General features: G+C 43.8%; 1 protein-coding gene across 7 annotated transcripts in view; it reads left to right on the top strand.

Annotated features, from left to right (window-relative positions):
• The window catches only part of LOC109627887 (AT-rich interactive domain-containing protein 1B-like), a 204,397-nt gene that overhangs the window by 45,957 nt on the left and 140,695 nt on the right, over positions 1-17,745 (top strand). For all 7 annotated transcript variants that reach the window (XM_069536161.1, XM_069536160.1, XM_069536157.1 and 4 more), the window contains one exon: positions 12,771-12,974. In XM_069536161.1, the coding sequence (XP_069392262.1) occupies positions 12,780-12,974 (195 nt within the window). In that variant the 5' untranslated portion in view covers positions 12,771-12,779. The remainder of the gene's footprint in view (positions 1-12,770; positions 12,975-17,745) is intronic.

Genomic DNA, 17,745 nt, shown 5'->3' with positions numbered 1-17,745 from the left:
TTTATTCTTAATTGGGGTTTTATTTTTGTGCTGATCTGCAATATTTTAGCATCTCGACATCAAGGAGAGATTCAAGGTTGTTCACCAAGAGAATCTTTCTTACTCTGTCTCTTTCTCAGCAGCTGCGCTTGAATTATTCACCCCGCCTACCTCCCGTTTTTTTTTTTTTGATCAGTTCCTGGGTGAAATTGTCACAGCCGTGTAATCCTTAGGGTGCCACTAGCTGGAAGACTTACACGTGTGCACATGTTCGGAGGTGTGTGTGTGTTACGAAAGGTATTTGCGGCAAGGTGTTGAAACAGTAGGCAGCACCAGATCTTGTGTCCAACAAGGAAATCTTTGCAAGTCAAAAAGGAAATGTTCAATATAGCAGGGGAACAAGGCTGTGTTGTCACTTTAACAGACATGTTAGAACTGGCAGTTAGTGAGAGAGAGAATATTTGTCAAGGCTGGAGATTTTTTTTTAAGGTATTTTGCAAAGTGATTGCAAAGTGCTGCTTTCAGGGCTCCTGAAATTGCAATGCCTGGTAAATGGATGGTTTGAGGAGTATACAATGTATTAGAAGTCAATTGTGCATGGGAGGGCCTATTTTCCATATCGCTAGTCGAACGTGTATGTATGTGTGTGTGTGTGTGTGTGTGTGTGTGTGTCTGTCTACCTTTGTGGCGAATATATACACACAATACACATACTTGCACACACATTCGGATTGTACATGCTTCCGCTCCCTCTATTCCCCTGTTGCTTCAGTGTCTCTTGGCTCCGTCTTGCGCAGGTTTGTCTGTATTGTAGGGTTGCATGAGGTGTGTGTGTGTGTGTGTGTGTGTGTGTGTGTGTGTGTGTGTGTGTGTGTGGGGGGGGGGGGGGTACATCAGAAACCATTATCCATAATGGCCTCTTTCCACACACCCAACATATCCATTCATTTTCCCTCTTGTGACATTTATTTTATGACAGCTTACATATCAAATATTTAAATAAACAGAATCAGGGGCTTCGGCTGAAGTTTGCCTGGGGAGTGGAGGGTGGGGGGGACTTGCAGGGGAGTGAGGAAGGGGATGGATGATGACATTCATTTCCGAAACAAGGAAAGAAAAAAGAGAATGGGAGAGGAAGGGGGAGAAAAAAAAATGCTTCGCTTGGCTCCAATCAAAGCGGGCGGAGGAGGGCGGCATGTTTTTTTTCCCCGCTTACCCCTGGCAGCAGTGGTGACAGACGGCTGTGCATGCACTCATATGTAGGAGCGCGAGTGTTTACGTGCGTGCGCGCATTGTCGCAGGGCTCATCCGTCAGTTTCCTGGGGATGCAGGAGGACGTGGGAGAAGGCCCTTGTGGCTCATAAAAGGGGTCTGCCGTACTGAAGCAATATCAATTGTGCAGCAACCGTCAATGAGATCAGACCACGACACAAAGTAACAAAAGATGGTAAGTCTAACGCAGGTAGAAAAAAGGAAGGACAGAAGGAGGGAAATGAAGGTGAGGGTGAGAAAGATTTATCTCTTGTTCCTCAGGAGAGGAAGATGGAGATGAGGCGGGCTAAAAGTGTGAAGGGGAGAGGTAGAGAATGAAAGGGAGAAAGAGAAAGGTGTGTGTGTGTGTGTATATATAGAGTGTATGTGGAGAGACAGAGTGGTCCTGGGGTGCGGGCGGCCAGTCATGGGCTGGCTGGCGTCGGTGGGAGGCCCATTACTGTCAGGCTAATCTTAAAATAATTAATTGCGAAGTCGACGCTTTTTAAAGAGTATTGTAATTGAATCCTAAATTAGGCTTGGGAAAGGGGACGCGTCCTGCTTTGCTGCAAGTCTGTTCCCATTCTCTAGGCAAATACACAGACACACACACACACACATACATCAGTGGGTCGTGAGCACAGGCGGGCAGAGGGAAAAAAAGACAACAGGCGAAGGAAATGCTAATGAAATGCATATTTGGGGAGAAAGGGGCCATCTATAATTTAGCTGTGCTCTTTGAATGTGAATGATGTGTGTGCAAGCGCTGTGATTTATTTTTGTTGTGCAGAGGGATAATTCTGTCAGAGTAGGCTTTTATTCTTGTAAACAAATGTGGGGAAAAGAGCAGAATAAAAGTGGAGTAATAAAGTAAACAGAATGGTTTGAATATATTTAGCTGCTGGCATGAATAATTTGAATAGGGGACGGAGGGGTTTGATGAAAGAGAAGTGACAGATAGGAGAGCCGTGATACTGCCTGATGAAATTTTGGGTTGGCTTCCAAATCACTTTTTTTCCCCTCAATGATTAGTGCTGAGGTCCTCCTCCTTTCCCACATCCGCATGAGTAGCTTTCACAAACGTGTGCACTCACCCAACATGCACCTTGACAACCCCTCAAACCCTCCAAGCCCTTATTTTGTAGTAGCCTCTGCATCGAGGTTTGCTTAGATATGAGGAGCTCAATATGCTTTCACTTACACACACACCGCTTGCCCACATGGCTGCTCCTGGATGACCCCTGCAAAACTATAGGCTATAGAACTTTCTGGATCAAAGCTCCGGGAAAAAAAGGTCTGCCCCTCCATAAACGTCGGCCCTGCTTCATAACTCTGGCAGGAGCCCGGAGAGAAAGATGGCATGGGGTGCGGGATCAGGAAGACAGATATGCAAGGCTATAATAGAAAGTAAGCAGTCAACAGATGCCTTTTTTAGAGGCTTAAAGTACAGAAAGTGGGGTAATGTGCAAGATCGTCTTGGCCTTTACTCCAAGATAGAAAAGCCTTTATTGTCATAGGTGTTTAGATTACTGTAGGTTTGGTATATTTGTATTTTTTATTATATTTTCAGATTGGTTGCGTTACAACAGCAAGGTATCAAGCACATAACACATGAAAACTTTAAGAACAAAACTATAAAAACTATAAAGAATGTATGTATAATATGTAGTATTTGTACTTATGATAATCGCCTCTGGACATGAAAAGTATTTGATTTATTTGATCAACTAAGTTTTTGCATGACCGCCTAAACACTAAGATTACTAAGTAAAGTACACATGTAGTATTCTTTGCACAGGGCCTCAATCTCACCTCCACAAACAATCAGAAACCAGTCGAACCACTCCGCCAAACATGTTGGCCTGCGCTGCTACTCACTGTGATGCACCAGGCTGTGTGTTTCAGGTTAGGCTTTATAGTCATCTGTATTAAAATCCTTGTCAGAATTGAAATACAATGAAATTCTTTAGCCCTGGCACAAGAATCTGGCTGCATCTGTATGACAAATCAAACGTTCCTCATGCTGTTTTCCAAATGTTTGAAACCTATTCAACTCCTATTTGGCCCAGATCTGACAGCTATAAACTTGGCTCAGAACATCCCATTTTCTCCTGGCTGACTGGGATGAATAACAGCAGAGAGGCCAATATTGTGGTCTAGCTGAGCACGGCTGACTCCTCTGTCTCTGTGATCCCTCTATCAATAAGGAACACAGGCCTGTCAGAAGGCCTGCCAACTGTCTGGCTGTCCACACAGCCTGCTCTCTACACAACATCTGGACACAGATGGTACACACTGATCACACATGCTTCCACACACACACACACACACACACACACGAACAAAAACATATACACGTTTCACTGATATTGGCAGACATTCACAGACTCGCGCTCTTGTGCATTTATTTATAGTTGCTCAATACAATGGTATGTGTGCATACATTCATATATAGACATGTTCTCATGTATCGTTAACTCATTGTTTTTACAATCATTTTGACTTGCTTCAGTATGTAAAACATGATCTGGTTCACGTTGCCAAATGGCTGAATACATATAATACACACACACACACACACACACACACACACACACACACACACACACACACACACACACACACTTACAGACAAGACATGCGTACATATAAAAAAACCTCTAATTTCAGGGATATTGGCAGGCATTCACAGACAAGCTGTGTCTTTATAGTTGATTAATATACTGATTTGTATGTGTGTGTGTTTACTCGTATTGTTTTCCAAAATCATTTAACAAGGAACTGTAATGTGTAAAACATACACTGGTCCGCAGGCACAGAGCCAGGGTGAATACATACAATAGACACACACACACACACACACACACACACACACACACACACACACACACACACACACACATTCTTTCACAGATTTTGACACATGGTGAAATCTGTGTGTTGCAGCCAAAGGATCTGCCGCCTCTCCAGGGAAATATGTGCGTTCCTTTAATATGTCTGGCCTTTAATAAAAACCTGAACATAAAAGGTCGGTCAAGGTTCAGTGTGTAAAACAACTCATGATCAGGGTACTTATTCTGGCCACATTGTGACTTTTTCCAGAACAGATTTTGTCGGTTACTAAATGTTGAATTTAATCACTGTAAATTTTAGCTGCTCATTAATTTTATTTTGGAAAAACAAATTAGCTAATGAAAACTCAAAGATGGAAAAGAAAATAATTACAAACGGATTGGTACCGTGCAGAGAATGTATTTGGACAGACAATTTCAATGTGATTGTTTCCAAATCTAATTACGGCCTATTAATTGCAAATATCAATCAGTTTTCTCAGTCATATGTTATTCATATAGTCTGACACACCCGCTTCACCATAAACATAGCTGCCCTGGGGCTTGGCAATAATAAGAGTGAATGGTAGAGTTCAGTGTGAGTCAGGGGTGTGAATGTGCAGTCAGACCATGCATCAGGGCTCCCACAAGCCTGGAGCCTCTCATTGATCGAACCCAGCTCCCCCACCTCAAGTTCCCGGCCAGCTTTGGTAGTGATTGATTCCCAGTCAGGGCCCAGGAGATGAAGAGGCCTGGCCCGGGCTCACAGAGCCTGGGGCCTCACGGAGGGTGACCTGCAGGGGCCGCGGGAGGAGAGAAACCCATTTCCAGGGCCCTTAACCCAGGTCGAGGAGCACCGTTTCCGGGGAAGCCTTCACAGCAAGGTGGAAGAGTGGAGGCTCACATGCATTATGGGGTAACATTGAGGCCACGACGGCTGCTGGTGCTGCGGCAGTGACTGGTACATGGAGGTGGAGAAGAGAAAGAAGGTGCAGGGGAGTTTGAGTGTATACATGCAGGAGGTGAAGAGATATTAGTGCCGTGGAGTTTGGAGGGAAAGAACAATACCATAACATGTGCTATTTCACAATCTGTCATAGCCACACAAACACACACACTTGAAAGCTGGAATAAATTTTCTGGCTTCAGTGACAATATTCGCGCCTCCAACCAGCTGTGTTCACATCCGCACTGAACATCAACAGGCCCCCCCTCTCCCGTGTCACTTCACGATGGTCGAGCTGAGGGGATAAAAAAAAAAAAATATGAAAATCAATTTTTTTTCTAATTAACTTTGTAAATTTCCCGCTGAGCTATCAGACGTGCGGGCCTCTTGTGTCGTGCCGAGTCCGATAATGAAATCAATTTGGTTCAAATTGTTTCAGGTGACTTTTAATGAGTATCTAATATCCGCCTGAGGAAGGAAGGTCAGGATATCTGTTTGCTATTTGTTTTTTTTATTTTATTTATTTATTTATTTATTTGAAGTGATGGATCACCCACAGGAGAAATATGGATGATTCCACCCTGGAGGACTGGGCAGGGCTCCAAAACAAGCAGCATGAATGTAAATCCTTGTTTTTTAGTGGGAAGCCTCTTTAACTGCACCACGGGTGTGACCTAGTTTGACAACTTTCTTTTTATAGACACAGTGCATTTGCTTTTTATTAATTACTTAAAAGACTTTGTTTTCAAGGTGGAAAGGTGGAAAGGAGCTTAATAACAGGGAGTGGGACTTATTTAGGACTTACTTTAGATGAGGCTTTCAAAATTATAATTTACTCTCCTCCCTCTCCTTCATTGGGCAGCCTCCCAGTCAGAGGAGCTTGTTAAGCTTTGCCTTACAGGGAAGACTAATGGATGGCAGAGAAAGCCCCCTCAGGACCCTTTAACATCGTTTCTGTTGGTCTGCTCGCTTAGTATTCACTTATGTATTTTCACCCTACTCTGAGCACAATATCATGAATAACCATTGCTAATTCATAAACACACTTGGTGATACGGGACCTCGTTCATAATTATCCAGGCTGTAGAAACGCAGTTCCTCTCCAATACCATTCCATTAGCAAAGGTGGTGATTTCCTTGAATAAAAGGGGGGGAATCGAGCCTGCATATTTAATATGAGCATTTTGGCTTAGCTCCGGGAGACGTGGGAAGCAAAAAGGGCAGCGCGTTTACTCAAATAGCCTGCTCTCGCTCTTTGGGGCAGATGGAGTTATTGTCATTTTCCTCCCCCGTTTTTTTCTCTCTCTCTCTCTTTCATTTGGTTGTGTAACAGCATCTCTACATGGGGTTCTGCGGGCTGGGGAAGTTTGAGAGGGAGCGCATTCCTCTCGTTCCACCACGGCCCTTAGAAGAAATGGGCTTTTTCAGCGTCTCTCCTCTGTTCCAGGGTCACGACAGGCAGGAAGCGCACATGGACTGAGAGACAAGAAAAGACTGGGAATGTAGCAAGGCTCGCACTCCGCCACATCAGTAACGGCTATTTCCTGAACGCATTTACATTTTTTGATGGGGAGACGCTGCTGGTTTGTAGCAGTTTGTCATATATGGTTTAAAGACACATGCTCAGCGTTTGTAACAGTCAGCATGTTTTGAAGAATTTTGAATTTTGATCTTTGACCAAACTTGAAAAACACAACAAATGTCGCAGTGTTTAGTCCCACTGTGTGTTTATATTTTCTGTTCGTTCATCCCTTCTACTTGTTATCCTGTGGAAATCAAAATAAATTCATTCCTCTTCAGAAAACTGCACCTTAGCAGGAGATTTTCTTGGCAAATTTGCAGCCTCTGGTCTTCCACACGTTTCCTCTGCTGTTTGCAGACAATTGCATTTTATTTGTTTTCATTCTCTAATAGCGTGTCGCCGGCATGTCAGGCACATCTCGTTTTGTCATTGAGGGTTTTTTTCTCTCTCTCTCCGCTGCTTCTTTTGCTCTGTCTCAGAGAAGGAAAAGGGCTCCGGCGAACCCGCGACCCCAATCTCACTCGAGACAGATGAAGCAGCCTCTCTCCTCCTTCTCCTCTCCCTCCTCTCCTCCCTCCCCTCCTCTACTCTCCTCTTCCCATCCCCCCACCTCCCTCTTCTCTTAAGGACGTCTTTGCGCCGGCCGTGACGAACCGAACGCCCGGCAACTTTTCCTGATGCACACGGGAGGGGGTTGGATAGGAGAGGGTGTGCGTTTCCTTGTACCATGATGTTTGTATGTGTGTTTGTGTGTGTTGTAAATATTGGTGTCAAACGCAGAGGGCACGCCGATCAACAGCTCCAAGGACAACGCCGGAGAGAGACCAATTATGTGCATTGCGCCAAGCACAAAAGCACGGTGGTCGGCTGCATAACAACAGCCTGTTATCTGGCTTCTCTGTCTGCCTTTCTTTCTCAACTCGCGGCATTATTTCCAAACGTACACTGCGCGCACCCCCCCCCCCCCCCCCCCCCCCACCCCCCCCAATCCCCTCTATGGCTGTCACTGCCTGCATGGCTCTCTCTCTCCCCTCAGATGATTTTTCATAGGTAGCCTTCATGCCTAGCTGCCCATGCCATCCAGGCATACAGGGCTGACGAAAGGCAGTTTGGCTCTACCCAGCTCCCCGCGGACCAGTCGTAGTCTTGGCGCTGTCATTCGTCACGAGCCTCTTTACTAACAAGGCGTGCGCACAGAGATGCAGGACGAGATTGTGTTTCAGGACATAATTCACTGAATTTAGTCCTCTTAGTGATGCAGCAGTCACAAGGGAGCACCAGCATGCACACAGCTCAGAGGCTTCACTACACACTTACACAACAAGTTCTGCTTTTAGGATAAATGAATAAAAAAGAAATAGGTCTATCCACGCTAACTTGTGTTTCATTGTCAGTATTTAGTATTTATGAACTTGCTTTAATACAGGCAGTGAAATGAAATGATGAACCGATAAGACAGAGGGATCTATTCCTCTTGGAGGCCGGGCAAGGAGGAGTTAACAGCGCGCGACTCCTCTCCTCTCCGCTTGATGACATCAGTATTGTCTCTGCATCCATGAAATTAATTTTTCTAATCTTAGTCAGCAGGAGCGGGGGAATTTGCACACATTAATATGGAACTCGATCTGTACTCGCCCACAGCTGCAGTCTCTCTTCTTCTCCTCTTTCTCCCTCTCTCCTCTCCCTTTTTCTCTTTTCACCCTCTATTTTTCTGCAAAACTGTAAGGCCCATATGCACAGGGTTTCAAGCCTGAAATGTAGAGCTTTGTTCTGGGGGCCCAGGCTTCGGCGGGCCCCGCAGTGTAATCGGAACTGGAGTGCTCTGCTGCATGGTATAAATAAATAACATAAAAGACAAGGCTGATAGTCCCAGCAGACCAGCCGACTCTGGCTGCAGCATGTTGATTCTCCCGAGACAAACGCGGCACTGAGGATAAAGAGGATCCGTTGACAATAATTATCCTTATTTGTTTCTCCTCACAAATACACACAGGCTAAAATGGTTTCATTACACAGGAATAAAAGCCGGGATTCTGCACTCGTCCTTTTGAGAAAATGAGAAATAATCAATACCGAAAAAAAGCATCTCGAGCCTAATTTTTATACACAATCGGGTTTGATACATCTTTTTAAAAGTGATAGTCAGGAGCATTTTTTGTAGCCTTAATATATGCCATGTTAGTGCCAAATAGGTCTTTATAAGTATTAGCTGAAAAATACGAATCCTGTTCTTTTTGCACATCACACTGAAGACTCGGGAGTATCAAGCAGTTAAATACATAGCTGTGTAGCGCCCCTGTCTAAACTATTACCGATTAGGAGAGTTAAATGACCAGGGATCATAATAGTTCACTAAATTGCTCTATCGATGTTCAAACTATTTCTGAAGTAGCCACTGCTCAATAAAACAGCCCATAAAGAACATAAGAGGGAACATCTTCTATTTCAGGGATGGTTGTATGAAGACCAACATGCTGTTTAAGTCAGAAAAAATTACTTATTGATGAGATTGTAGATTGACCTCACTGTATTATTGCTACACCGTGTGTGTGTGTGTGTGTGTGTGTGTGTTTGGAGATTGTAAATAACTGAAATGAAGGGTGGATGCAGACAGGTGATTATTTGGTCATCTAGTGTGAAGGACACAGGTAGCAATAGCCAGAGGGACAACATGTGTGTGTGTGCGTTCACCCTAGCCCTGCTACTATTCATTCACCACGGCTGATAAATCAGAATATTTTTCCAAATAATTCCCTGCATTCAAAATGAAATTGGAATAATAACCATTTACCAATATTGTTTTATGTTTGTTTGATCCCAGTGTGTGTCTCATAATCCACATATCTCGGCCCTTTTGTGTCGAGCATTTTGTCTCTTTCTGATTAACAACTTAGCACATTAAAGCGAGAAGGAGTAAAATTATTTTCGCAACATAAAAAATGCCGTCGATGGAGCTCAGAAAAGCAATTTAGCAGGTTTCACCCCACAGTAATTTCACCCATGTTCTGTTTTAATGGCTTTATTTTGCAAAAAAAAGGAGCGAGAGAAAGAGTCAGAACATTGTAGAGGAGTTCATAAATTGAATTTTAAATTTAGCTGTTGAATTACTATTGTCTCCCATGCCTCCTCCCCCACGTCCATTGAACGGCATGCCCAGATGAACAAAAGTGAAAAACACATTTGAAGAAAATAAAAAAAAACAATTTCTTTGTATACCCTCTAGTTTTTTGTTTTTTTTCTGCTGTCCCTCCTGGCAAAATACACAATTCACTTTGTGTCATATTCATAATTTTTTTTCTAAGTACAGCCATTTCTCTGAGGGGAGGGAAAAAAAATGTTTCAATTTGTCAAGAATTATTGTCATTTTTTGTGTGCCTAGTGGTGTGAGGGAAATAGTGGGCATATCTCAAGAATAAGGCTGCAGTGGGCTGAAATCTCATTTAGTGGAACTTGTCATGAGAGCAGATATGAGGCTCCATTTGGGGAGGCAGAGAATTGTCATTTTTTCTGCCTCTGTGGATAGGTGTGGATAATACCATGTGTGGAAGACGGACCAACGTGTCAGATAGCTCTATATAATTTTACCACGGCTGCTTTATTTAAGAATCCCTCACAAGTGTTAGTGTGTGTGTGTGTGTGTGTGTGTGTGTGTTTAATCAAGCATCCTCTCCTCCGCTCCCAAAACTCTGAAGTTGTTTTCCGTGTCCAGTGCCTCTCTAAGTGCAGCAGTTAACGTGCTTTTCAGGCATGTGTGTGAGGGGATTTACTTGTGTTGCACTCAGCATTTTTGGAAAACGCAGGACCTCTTGAGATGGATCCGTGAGCCAGATGTCGAATTAGGTGTGTGTGTGTGTGTGTGTGTGTGTGTGTGTGTGTGTGTGTGTGTGTGTGTGTGTGTGTGTGTGTGTGTGTGTGTGTGTTTCTGTCCCATATCACTGGTGGCACAGTGCCCTGGATTTTCAGACCCGGAGAGTGACGTCCTTTCACTGCATCGGGACCTTTGTGTGTGTGTGTGATTGTTTGTGTGTGTGTGTAAAAACATTTAAGCAGGTCATGTGCTTCCCTGCAACAAACCACCATTAACGTTACATTAGAAACATATGACCAGTGTCAGTTTTAGCACATCCAAAGCATCTTAAAACAATGTCCTCCTTTGGTGTTCACTTAGTTTAACTCGGTTTATTGCTTCATTACAATATACTGTACTTAAAGGCTAAATCTGTTTTAGCTGTTGCATCGTGAATGAAGTTATTAGGTCCCTCTCCTGGCTCTGTATCGTCTCACTGAGCTTTTAGGAGCAGAAACAAATACTCTGGCAATTCAAGGCTTTCTATTCAAAAACATATACAAGCTGTAATACATTTTAGCTCTTGAACCTAATTTTATTTCAAAAATACATACTAGTTGGTTTTTAAAAATAAAAAATGGGGGTTTATGCAAAATGACTCATAACTTTGAATATTCCCTAAAGTGCTTTACTTGATTGCTGGCAATCATTTTGTCAATTTCTTCTAGTGGTTAAATATTTCATTTTACAGTATATTAGCATGATGGTATTACTCAGTGGCTGCAGCCTCTGCAGCGTGGGGAGTGATCTACTTATTAGCAGCTTCGTACATGAATGACAAAGTAAAGAGGAGAGTACATACATTATAACACTAAAAGAAATGTCAGAAAGTTTTTTTTTGTTCCTCTTGGTGGTTGACTCTTGGTGATCCTGGTGATGTTACCCTTTGCAGTGTGACCCCCCACAACCCCCACGCTGACCCACTCCTCCACACTGCAAAATAACTTTTGGACACCCAAGAGCACTCATTCGTCTCTCTGGCTTTCTTTCTCCATCTCTCTCACTACCCAAACAGACTTTTTTTTTTTCTCTTCCTCTCACTCTCCCTCGCTCCCCTCCACGCTCTGTGAATTAGTCCAAACTACTCCACGCGCATGCCTCAGTAGACAAAACCACTTTAAAACTAGAGCACCGTAACCGTCTGCACGTAACCTGCTGAATAAAGTGCTCCCATCCCCTGACATGTCTTCTCGATATTAGCCCGGCAATATGAGGCAGCGGCAATTTCTCCTCTCCACTAGACGAGGTGATATTGAGTTGGGGAGAAGAAAGGGAACTGAGGAGGGAGCTGGTGGTGGTGGTGATGGAGATGGAAGGAGGGGAGGGGAGGTGGGGGCAGGAGGGGAGGTTAGTTGGAGATGAGAGAGGAGCAGTGAAAGTGTGTAAGTGTGTGTGTGTGTGTGAGTGTGAGAGAAGAAACAGTAGGAACAAAATGTCATAAATCACACATGATCCTACACAGCGGAGACAAAAGGGAGAAAGCATGAGAGGGGAAAGGGAAGATAGAAGAACTCCACATTATCTACCCGGCAGACAGACAAACACGCCGCTACGGGTGACGGATTAGCATTAGCCCGACGCGCTGTACCAGAATTTCGCAATGGCTGAGGACCCCAGACAACCCCTAAAAAGTCTCAGAAATACTTACAACAGAATAAATCGCCCTTGACAACTTCTCTTTCCTCTCTTGTTTTTTGTGCTCCTATAAGAAGCTACACAGTATGTAGCTCCAAAGGTGTGGCATGGAGAGAAGGTTCCTTGACTGCTCTGAAATTCCTATGGGGGATTCAAACCTACAAAGTTTGAAATGCAAATTTTGGATCCCTGCAAAACTCTCAAAATGTACCTGTTCCCTAAATTTAACTCACAAGAGCCATTAACTCAATCTGAAAACGATGCTTTCTGCCTGTTGAAGGGAGTGCTCTCCAGTGAGTATTGGCACTGTTGGACTGTGGTTGTGGGAACAAGGCCATAGCGGTTTTATTGCTATTGTTTTAAACAACATTTACAACTCTTTAAAAACCTTCCAGACATTTAAACAAAGATACAAGCTTCAGGTTTTAATTAAATCATTTTACTTTGGCCCTCCGCCAGCAAACTTTTCATCTTTGCTCATACTTGATTCCATTTATTGTTAGTTTATGACCTGTATATAGTAATTTAAGGCTTCCACTGGCTGTGCAGCTCTATAATAAATCAATGGTGGCTTTGGTTTGGAGTGTGTGCATTAAGTGGACTTCTGTCTGGGCTTCCAACTTGGCAGATGGTGGATGAATTCACTCGAACGCTTCTCAGACGAGAAGAAAGCAAAGCACCGTCATGAATGAATGTGAAATATCAGCCAAGAGAGAGGAGCTGATGACGCATCATTTATCTCTCTTTTTTTCTCCACAGGTTTCTTCCATGGACTTCATGGCTATGAAGCGTTCGCAGCTGTACGGCATGGCCAACAATCCTTACTCCACTCCACAGCAGCCAGGGGGCGGACCTTACCCCCCTAGCCAGCCATACACGTCACCTCCTCCGCACCGATATCCAATGGGCATGCAGGGGAGGGGCCAGATGAGCATGGGTGGCATGCAGTACCCTCAACAGCAGGTATGTCAACAAACCCAGAATACTGCAGCCGCAACTGCGTGTCTCACCGTGGCTCGTGAGTGAGTCAGCCCCCTCTGAAGTGCCATCCGAGATAGTGTGGCTGGTGTTGTAAGCGATATTGCGGTGGGACGTTTGCCTCTCGTCATGAACATCCTCCAGTGGGTTTACCCTGAAGGTTTCGCATGTTCAATTTGAGACGGCAGAGGCAGCACATCTCACACCCTGGCATGTGGTGGTGTCACTCCTGTTCATCACTCAGTTCTCCTCAGAGAGATGAGTTTGATGCTGTGTGTATGGGGTGTGTGAGGATGTTCATATCTCTATGCTCGGTGTTGGAATGTTTGTATCCTTTATTATTATTCCTTTGTGTGTGTGTGTGTGTGTTTGATTTTGCTGTATGCATGTGATTTTAATTGTGTATGTCTGTGAAGGGGAACGCTCACTGTGTAGTAAACATAGACCCATGTCACAGTCTCTGCAACACAATAGGCCTGTGTTAGAGACAATAGTGCTTCTGTCTGCCTTATTGAGTCCTATTTGGACTGGAAGTGTGTGTGTGTGTGTGTGTGTGTGTGTGTTAGAGAGAAAAGTATGCTGTGTATTAATCTGTGTACTGTACACTGTATGTGTTTTTGTGTCTGATGCCTGCGTCTCACATTTCCTGTGTGTGGAAGACAATTTAGCTCCATGCTGTAGTTTGTAGCGAAACTGTTGCACGGAGCACCATGGTAAGAGAAGCAGGGGGCTGGGGGGAAGCACAGTGTCCCCTGCTGTCACAGACTGCCTGCTATATTTAGTCAGCCTGGATCTGTTGGTCTGGACTGGGACACCTCTCATGGTTGCAAGCAAGCTTCCACAGAGAGAGAAAGAGTGACAGAGAGAGAAAAATAGAAAGAGAATAAAATAAAACACAGATGGACTGATACACTGAATTCCTGCATTGTCTGAAAATATTGTACAAATAGGCGTACATGCACTAGCAAAGAAAACTTCTGTGTAATCAGTGTTACTGCTGTAATAGTACAGGCCAGGCTAGAGGCCAGTAAGTGTTAATGTAACAAACTTTTTCTCTAACTAGTTACACTGTGATCTAAGAGGGAGGCCTCATGTCAGACTTTATTACCCATGCTTCACGTCTAAACCTCCTCTGACGCATTTTGATGATGTCAACACACTCCAAAATAAGCATTATTGAGCCTGCGCAGGGCTTAAGCAAGTGAAAATGCACACAGTTGGGAGCAAGCAGGGGTGTATGCAGTATGTGCAGACGTGCTGTGCAGCCAGCACATAATGACGTACAGTCACTCACAAGCACAAAAATACATCCCTGGTACTGTTTAGTGATGAAATCCTCGGACGTATTACATAGGGGAGGCAGAGCGTCAGCATAGCAATCACAGCGTAGCACTATGGAACGTAATTAGTTCAAATAGAATTAGTTGTTCACTCTGGCTATAGCCATGGGAACTGTGCTTCTAAAGTTTCTAATTATCTGGCTCTGGCTTTAAAAGCAGCACCACCGCAGTGCCTATCTGCAGCCGGTGAAATCTAGCTCACAGTAATGAGTTTGGAGGAGGAGGTTTAATTCCACACTCTCAGATGAGCATAATGAGCCTCACCTACAGAAAAGCGGTCATGGGTCTGATCAGGGAGGGAGGAGCGGGCTAAAAAAAAAATCAATGCTCCAGGTGTGTACTGCAAAATATAGCGTGCATCGAGTCGTAAAGTGACTGTTAATTACATATCAAAAGATGCACCAGGCGCAATTAAGATGGACATGATTTCAGCTGCGTTGAAAGGTGGAGAAATCAGACGCCCCACCCTCTTCCGTAACCTCAAACATAGTAAAAAAAAAAACGGCCCAGGATCAGCTGCGAGGGACAATCCCACCAACAAGGGGGAATTGTGGGTTATGTGGAGACGCAGCACGCACAATCCCCCGTGATGCATCGTGCTTCAGGGCTGCGACCTCAGCTTGTCACAGCCTAGCATGCTGGGATGTTGCCAGGCAACGTGACGTCAACAAAGATGTGCTTGTACGTCTATCTCTGTGATTTCCCTGGACTGAGTGTGTGTGTGTGTGTATAGGGGGTTTTAGCAGAGGAACAAAAGCTCCTCTTTGACTGCCTTTCATTATTATGATTAAATCCTGCTAAAATTAAGCCCTACTCCTATTAAATACGGACTCCGCAGCAATACATACATTTCATGCTGTGGTGGTATTGGATACGTGCAGGGGCTCACCTTCGTCCTTTTACTTAAGACTCTCACCGCAGCGTCAAAATTAATCTTTGTAACAGCTTTCATATATATATATACACACACATACATGGTGGATGCACTTACAACTACTGTTATTACACCTGATTAATGCAGCAATCTGGTTATTGCTAGTAAACGACACAGCTCATTTCTACCAAGTAAAAAAGATTCTCAGAATCGGTCTGGAGAATAAAGTCATAGAATCACAAGAATAAAGTTGTCATTTTAGACTGCATATAACTTAAGAGGGGGAATATCAGAAGATACCTGAACATCAGCAGTCACTTGGGTTGAAATTAAGAATGTGTTTCTTAGTTATTGTCTCTGCTTAGGAGGATGTGTTTTGATAGATTTTCATGAAACTCAGTGGAAGGATACGGTATGGGTCAGGGGAGAATCCATTCAATTTTGGTGTGGATCCGGGTCAGGGGGCTGATCCAGGAATTATCAATTTTTTCACTTTCTTTAACATTGTGAGGCATTTTTTGATGTTTTCACATATTTCCCAGGGAATAGTTCATGGATCTAGATGGAAAAAATGTGGCATATTCAGAGGAACGATATCTAGAGTGTGTGAAATTTGGTGCAGCCTGATTGAATTTAAGGGGAGTCTTTGGCCTTGGCGGAGGTATGCATATTATTTTCTTTATCTTTCTATTTCTTCTAAAAAAGTCTAGATTGTTTATCTCCAAAAGGGCACTAATACTCTGTTGGAGGACTTGTCTAATGCTTGAGATAGCTGTATAAAATTGTAAGCAGGACATGTATCTACAAATTCCAGAAATCCGTTTACAGCTTCCATATCTAAATAGTCATTCACCTTATTGGCTTCACACTTGGCAGATGTATTGTCAAGGAGCCAAGGAAGTGCAGTGTTGAATTTGTTGCAATTTGGACAAGCGATATATTCAATGATAATAATAAAGATTGAATAAACAACAGGCGGCCAGCACTGTAGCAGCTCACACTCATAACCGCAAACACAACTGATTGTCAAGTTCGGGGTTCAGCAGACTGAGTCAAGCTTCACTGAACTTTGAATAAACAGACGAACAGCTCTTCCAGACAGGCATGTTTAAAATGGGCACTTTACTTGAAGTATTTAATTTCCCATACCAGATTACCTATCACTTTTTAAAGTGATAGGGGCTTGTGTACACTCACATATCATCAACTCAGCAGATATATTATCATTTATATTGTTATTATTTCATACAATTCCTGTTTACACTGTCACTGTGCTGTTACCTTAATTCCGTTGTTCTTGCTGGATCGGTATTTGTTGTACATGTAAACATACTCACAGCATCTGTAACCCAGCGGCTCTGGCTGACCTTCGAGTCCGGGTTGAGTCATCGTTTCTGGGCAAGCGTGTTTACCTGTTCAGGCCCTCGAGCATAATGTCTGGAGCCACATATATGCTTGTGCAGACATTTTCCAGTTTACCTGTGCACAGGCTGCTGATGTGATCACACAGGCACTCTCACACACGCTCTGACACATTCTTAACCCCGCAGTTCAGCACCAATTAAGTACTCTGCTCATGGCCTCCTTTCCTTAATCCAGTCATAGGAGGCAAGCACAGACAGCGATCTTACTGTTGATGTCTCGCAGAGGAAAAAAAAAAGCCTCTCCTATTAGCCTCAAGAAAATAAGCCCAGCAAGTGCATTAGGTGTAGTTAGCTTCACGCTGCATCTGCGTGCGTGAGTGTGAGACACAGTTTGGATGTGTCAGACAGAAGTGAGAGACACAGTGTACGTTTGAAAGAATGTAACCAACAACGTGTATGGGTGGAGTGAAGGGAGCCAGAACAAATATATCAGCAAAAGAAAAAAAAAAGAGGAGGAAGAAGAGGAAGTAGAAGGAAGGAGGAGGCTGGTGTCTCGGGGATGACAGGCCACACGAGAGAAGTGTCTGTTTGGGAAGCGGAATGAAGTTGAAAGCAAAAAAAAAAAGGAAAAACCAGCGCCGCCAATTCTGAGCGTAATTTCCTGTGATGTCAAAGTTGGCAGACAGAGAGGAAAAGGAATTTGAAGGAAACATTAGTGTTTGATGTGAAAAGAGGGGAGGGGTGATGGAGTGGGAGAAAAAGCAGGAGAAAAAAAGAGATCCTGGGAAATGAAAGGGGGGGGGGAGAAAGGACGGAGTGTGTGTATGTTTGTATGTGTGTGGAGAGGGTTTGGTGTGAGGCAGAAATCATTACCCGTGTTGGCTGTTTGTTCCTCACACACTGGGCCATGTTAATAGAACCCCGAGTGTTTAAAGTCAAGTGGAAATGTGGCCGACCTGCTGCCTGTTCAGTCCATACAAACCACAATACCCCTTCACAAGCCTCCTGTCCTTCAGGGCTTCGTACACCTTTTATCCAGAGGCGCTCTCTTTGTAAAGAGGATTTGTATTCAATAATCATCATGGCAAAATAAAAAAACAGACAAATATTGGATCGGCACCTTTTGCTAAGTCTATTTTCCTTTCAATTTGGAAACAGCTGTGTACGATCCTCAATTA

The sequence above is a fragment of the Paralichthys olivaceus genome, chromosome 12, assembly GCF_024713975.1.
Source record: "Paralichthys olivaceus isolate ysfri-2021 chromosome 12, ASM2471397v2, whole genome shotgun sequence".
Lineage (NCBI taxonomy): Eukaryota > Metazoa > Chordata > Actinopteri > Pleuronectiformes > Paralichthyidae > Paralichthys > Paralichthys olivaceus.
This window is presented reverse-complemented; position numbering and strand designations above follow the sequence as displayed.